General features: G+C 37.1%; 1 protein-coding gene across 1 annotated transcript; it reads left to right on the forward strand.

The window, feature by feature from the left end:
• Positions 1-425: 425 nt before the first annotated feature.
• Positions 426-2,985, forward strand: LOC113362814 (ubiquitin-conjugating enzyme E2 27-like). Its single transcript, XM_026605309.1, has 5 exons — positions 426-766; positions 1,135-1,183; positions 2,201-2,360; positions 2,455-2,544; positions 2,648-2,985. The coding sequence occupies exons 1-5, from the start codon at positions 589-591 to the stop codon at positions 2,753-2,755; spliced, it is 585 nt and encodes a 194-aa protein (XP_026461094.1). The 5' UTR covers positions 426-588; the 3' UTR covers positions 2,756-2,985.
• Positions 2,986-6,840: the final 3,855 nt, after the last annotated feature.

Consider the following 6,840-nt stretch of genomic DNA (forward strand, 5'->3'; position numbering starts at 1 on the left):
ATTTTACAGTAATGAATATGAATTGCTTGAACTATCATTTGAACGAGTTACAAATATATCATCATTCATCAAGCCAAAAAAATAAACCTATATACTTTAAAATTTTAATCATCTCTTGGGCCCGAGGCCTGCCCGGCCCGACCTGACCTGTATTATTTCATGGGTATGGACGGGCCGTGGGCATTAAAAATTTGTTATTGCCCGGCCTGGCCTGTTAAACTTAATGCGTATTAAGGACTACAAGCCCGTCCGGACCGGCCTGTGCTATAATCGGGCTTGGGCCGGCCCGCCACGCCTGATGTACACCCCTATTTGTGAACTCAAATAATTTACGTAACCCCAAACTAGCCAGGTTGACTATCCATAGTGCTTGATCCTGACTCCCATACCAGACAATGGTGAATGGTTTCCTTTCTCTTTTTCTCAAATTGTGTGTGTCCCACCAAGCGTGCCATGTACGCACCCAAGTAGAAACATCATCATATCAGATATCCTTCCTTTTTGCTTTCGTTTTACTCTTTCACCAATTAAGGTATTTTGGATTTTTGTAAGACACAAATTCTATCAGGAAAGAAGGAGATTGAAAGAATGGTAGATTGTGCACGTATACAGAAAGAACTCGTTGATTGTAACAAAGACAAAGGGATATCTGGTATAAGTGTAACACTTGATGGTGATGAATTTACTCATCTCACTGGTACTATAACTGGTCCTGTTGGTACTCCTTATGAAGGTGGAATCTTTCAAATTGATATCCAAATGCCTGGTATATAATCTGTAAACCAGTTGCTATCTTTATGTTATTTTTTTTTTCCTTATTATTATTATGGATTTCTTTTTTAACTTTTTGTGCGCTTAGGAATCATGATTGATGCATAAAAACCTAGAAATATTGAATCTGTTTTTATCAATTTCAAGGTTTTATATGAATATTTGAGTGAAGGGTTGTGAGTATATAACACAGATTGATCAAATTAGGGTTTTACTTTAGGTTTTCGAAGAATGTGATACAATCTTCTTGGATTGAATTAATTAAGGATCAATTGATGTCTCTCTCTGTGTTTTTAGGGTTTGGAAGGAAAGGCAATTGCCTGAATTGCTTAATCTCGCATTGTTATTGGTTTTATTTTGCAGGTGAATACCCTTTTGAGCCTCCGAAGATGCGATTTCTAACAAAAGTTTGGTATGAACCTACTTAATAGTTAATTATCTTTGCTTTTTGAAATTCATGGTTCCTTGTTTCACTAGTCCCGCATATATGCTGGCACAATGTCAGATATATGTCTTGTATGATATGAAGCACTTAGCATCACACATTATAGTTTAGTGAAACTGTATTCGATATGTTTGTTATCCACTATCTTGTAAAACTACATCAGATGATACTGTCTATTTTAAAATTTGTTAGTGGTAATACGTAATGACTGAAAAGTAATGCAACTGATGGTCTATTCAATTCAGTGATATGGAAATCCCCAAGAAGTGGCTCAATTAATCACTCTGGAATAATGGGTTTGGGAGGCACGTTCTCCAGGTTTTGCATATGATTGTACTGATAACTCAATGCACCATGATGTAGCTATAGTTTTTGTACCCATAGTGAAACCCCTCTATCCTCCATTAGTGATATTCAAAGAATCTTTCTTACTTGACCTTCTTATAGATGCATAGATTTTGTAGGGATCCAAATTTTAATATGTATCTCGCCCATCTGAACTTTGAAGGCACCCTAATATCAGTAGCCAGAATGGAGCAATCAGCCTGGACATCTTGAAGGATCATATGATTGTACTGATAACTCAATGCACCATGATGTAGCTATAGTTTTTGTACCCATAGTGAAACCCCTCTATCCTCCATTAGTGATATTCAAAGAATCTTTCTTACTTGACCTTCTTATAGATGCATAGATTTTTTAGGGATCCAAATTTTAATATGTCTCGCCCATTTGAACTTTGAAGGCACCCTAATATCAGTAGCCAGAATGGAGCAATCTGCCTGGACATCTTGAAGGATCATATGATTGTACTGATAACTCAATGCACCATGATGTAGCTATAGTTTTTGTACCCATAGTGAAACCCCTCTATCCTCCATTAGTGATATTCAAAGAATCTTTCTTACTTGACCTTCTTACAGATGCATAGATTTTTTAGGGATCCAAATTTTAATATGTATCTCGCCCATTTGAACTTTGAAGGCACCCTAATATCAGTAGTCAGAATGGAGCAATCTGCCTGGACATCTTGAAGGATCAATGGAGCCCAGCTCTTACTCTGAAAACTGCGCTTCTTTCTTTACAAGCATTGCTATCTGCTCCTGAACCTGGTGATCCCCAAGATGCCGTGGTCGCTCAACAGGTAGTCCACTGGCTCACCTCAGTGGCTTCATCTTGATGTTGCTCAAGTCCTCAGCTTTCTAATACATACTATCTTTACTCTCCTGTATCCACAGTATCTTCGTGACTATCCAACCTTTGCGGGAACAGCTCGGTATTGGACTGAGACTTTTGCCAAGAGGTCATCCATGGGCATCGAAGAAAAGGTACATGGTTTTTTTAATTTCAATTACAGAGAATCTTGTGAGGTAACACATTTTATAATATCGGCAGTTTATAGAAGTTAAAACATATACTACTTGATTGCAGGTACAAAAGCTGGTGGAGATGGGCTTCCCAGATGTTCTGGTGAGGAAGACACTGGAGATTGTGGGTGGTGATGAAAATATGGCTCTTGAAAAGCTTTGCACGGGCTAAATGATGTTGCAGAAGTCTCCATCACCTTATTAACTGAGTTAATCTATTTTTTTGGAGTTTGAAAACTGGAAGTGAGGACTAGGGTGAAATCCCACTGATTCCCACTAGCATCAGTTAATCTTATAGAGACAAAAATTTGCAAGAAAAAATTTCTTAATGAACAACAGAAGTTGCAATCGTAGGTATTATTTATATTTATATAACATATATGATATATTGCTTCGTCGTTCTCCTGTGCCCATTACCTAATTTTCGTTTGAACTAGATGAACAGGAAAAATTTAAGTTAATGGTAAGATGAAGATTGTGTGAATGTGTTCTTGCAAGGAATTGATACAACTATATGGGGTTGTGGGTCCCGTCTATATGTTTAACCTTGTGTAAGTGGCTCTGTCATTGTAGTGATCAAACTAAGTTAATCAAGGGATCTATCTTGGACAAGCTTATCAAGCTTAAAATTTCTTTGAGAATTTCAAATGTATGGATCTTGAATCTAAGTTTAGGAATCAGGCCTCTGGTCTAGCCTCTTATGGCGTTTTGAACCAAGTATTTAACTCTTGGACTGACTCTGCAGCTGGTTCGTTCTTTGTTTAGTTCTTTAGTTCATGTACCTCGGAACTATTGAGCGGCTTATGTAGTCATGGTTGACATGATGGATTTCACCCATTTAGATCTTCCTTAGGCTAACCCCTATGAGCTAGATATCTAGCTGTTAGATTGGTCATCCACGTCAGTTAGGGCAACCTTCTAAGTCCTATGGCATGGCGAATCTAGTAACGAAACACTGAACAGTTCAGCGTCAAACGCTGAACAGTACAGTGTCAAGGTGAAAGCAGAACCGAACAACGCTTGACTTATATATTTTTGTGCGGGGAAGCGCTGAATAGTTTAGCGTCCTGGGAAGCGCTGAATAGTTCAGCGTTGATGCCCTGGAATATTCCAAAACGCTGAATCGTTCAGCGTTTGGACCACTTTTTGAGCGTTGAATCATTCAGCGTTTCAATCTCGCTGCTAGTTGAACTGCGAGCAAATGCTAGGAGAGAGAAGTAGACAGGAGTAGTGTTAACTTTTTTCCCACACTTTTTTCTTGATTTGCAACACTTTTTGGTCAATCTAGCAATTCAATCTAGCCCATAGGGATTAGCCTTAGGCGACCACAATAAGCTGTTCAGTTATTAACTTATCATGCCTATTAGGACTATTCCTGTGGTTTATGGAAAAAGAAAAGAAAAATATTATTTGTCATGCCACATGGGTTCCCACACTACGGTAAAAGTGGCAAATTTGATAAAAATATGTATTTAATTGTGTTGAGTGGGACGGTGGGATTCTAGTTAAGGAAAAATTATATCGTTCCGCAAAACGACAAATCTCCATCGCGCGATAGAATCTTCATCTCATGAGTCTAAGTGGTACATACATTTTCCACCTTGCCATGCCCATATTTCAAATTATGAATCCTAATATAATTAGAATAATGTAATTGAATGAACAAATAGAAGTGAGGGTATGACATCAATGAGCCAAGAATCTTAGGAAAAAGATCTTTTAGATTTCTTTCCTCTAATTTTAATTTTTAATTCCCGAATATCAATCTGAAAAGCTAGCTAATGATGATCCTCCATGGATTCGTCTATATACGTTGCGGCTAAAGTTGCAAAAATAAGAGCTTGAATCCGACTTGTAAATAATCCAAGGAACATGACAGGTATAGGAACCACTAAAGGTACTATAAAGAAACAAGAACAACGACTATTAATTCATCAGCCAATATATTCCCGAAAAGCCGAACACGTAGGGATAAGGTTTTTATGAAATCGTCTAGGATGATAATTGGTAAAAAGATTAGAGTTGGTTGAATGTATTTACCGAAATAACCCGATCCTCTTTTGGTAAGACCCCATTGAAATATGTCACGGACGTGAGTAAAGCTAAAGCAATGGTAGTATTTATATCATTCGTAGGTGTAGCTAACTCCCCATGGTGCAACAGTAGCTATTCTTATGGTTTGATATACCCATAGGAATAGCTCGTAATTTGTAAATTATATAGCACAAGTATTGATCAATTAAAAAAGAACAATTTGTAATCTCAGGGAATTCAATGCAAGACATAACTGGTGGTTGAGTTATCTCAGTGTTAAAAAAATTTATTAAAATTCTTACATCCATTACCATGAATCTCTATTTCTTCTTTTCATTACCGATCATCAAAATTTTAATTTTTTAAATAAATTTTATATTATTTTAGTTTTTTTCTCATAGTGTTTATCCATGCCTCTTTCTGTAACAAGTTAGCCGGGTTCTGGGATTAAAGCTTTCTTATATCTTTTTTTTTTCTTCTTCTTCTATCTTTCTGTTTATTCATGTTTTACTATGTTTTCTTCTCTAATGGATACTTAATCTTTTCTTTGCAGGGCCTTCTTTATCTACCATGAAACGCATTCAGTGTTGAACTTTTGTTCTCAGCCATCTCCTTCTATTGTTACAATCTAAAGAAGTTTTGATGTCAGCTCCTTTCACAGTTTTACAAACCATCCATCTCAAGATGGATTTAATCAGTATGATCCAGTATTGTTCTCTTGATCAAGTATATGATCTCAGTGATGCTTGTAAGCCTCTCAACCCTGACTCAGTTAGCCCGATCCAGTCGAAAAGTTTGAATTTTCAAAATTCAAATTTCCCCCCTTTCTCTCAGCGAAATCGGTGGTATTTTCGTTTTCTTCCGACTCTGTCGCAGTTGACTCAACACAAACTCAATGATGATGTTAACTATCCATATTCTTTGGACATTTTCTTACCTAATCTCAATCCTCTTAGTTGTCTCAAAATAACTAGTTATGGTTGTTTCTTAGTCCATTTATATCTTTGTCGAACAAAAAATATTGAGCCTAACGTTTTATCTTACCCTTTTTACGATCATTTTTCCTCAAACCCTATAGTCATGGCCTCTTCTTCAAGTAAGCAAGTCTCAGCTATCACTTCCCAGATGCAGAATGAAAAAATAAATGACATATGTGCCATACAAATGCGAAGAGAAATAGGTACTACAAGGGTTATCTCGGTTGCAACTGGGGAGTGGAGTAATACTTTGATTTTCAAGTTATTCTCCAGAGATCCCATTGAAACTAATATAGTAAGGAAGTAAATTAAGATCCTATGTAAACAGTACAAAACAAGGGATGTTAGATCTCTGGATAAAAATATTTTTCTCTTTAAGTTTAACTCTCATGACATTGTTGAAGCTATTCTCAAAAAAGTCCCATGGAATATTAAGAAATATCATCTTAACCTCAAAAAGTGTGATGCATCTGCTGCCGTGAAAGATCAAGTTTTTTCCCACCAAGAGTGGGATGTTCAACTAAAAAACTTCTCTTGATCATCACTATGTTCAAATAGTAGATGAAGCATTAGAAGAGTTGGGTCCTAAACTACGGACTGATCCAAAGAATTGCAGACTAGGTTTTGGTAGGATGATTACTGCTAGAGTAACAATTGATTTAAGGAAACCTCTCTTCAAAGGGTGGTGGTGGAATTGAAAAGGCGGAGGTCTGAAAACCACACCCAACAATTCGTTTGGCAATCTGAATAGACAAACTAGAATCAATTAGACAGTCAGACTCAATCTAGAGAAAAGTATATCAAAGAGCTTTTGTATCTCTAAATCTCAATTCAATCTGAATCAGCAAATAGGAATTTGCTAGCCCGATTGAATATAAGAGAAATAACTTGAGCGGTACCAAAGACTGATGTTCAAGGATCAATCAATTTCAATCAACAACCAAAGGTTGGATTTACCAATTGATCGATTCAACGCACAACCTGTGATATTTCAAAGGTTGGAAACCACAAATGCAGAAAAACCCCGTTTTTACGTACTGAACGGGAACGAATAAGTCGTCCGTCCGAATGGAACTGCGAACCAGGAACGCGTATATTCTCGGCTTCCCGGTTTATACGTGTATTTTCCGTCCCGAACAAGAACTCGCGTAATTAAACCGGCCCATTTGCACATAGTCCAGCGAAGCCCAAACACTTAAGTTCCCTACAGAAAGTTTTTACAAAACAAAGTAAGTGAAGAGGCTCG

This window comes from Papaver somniferum, chromosome 4 (genome assembly GCF_003573695.1).
Source record: "Papaver somniferum cultivar HN1 chromosome 4, ASM357369v1, whole genome shotgun sequence".
Taxonomy (NCBI): Eukaryota; Viridiplantae; Streptophyta; class Magnoliopsida; order Ranunculales; family Papaveraceae; genus Papaver; species Papaver somniferum.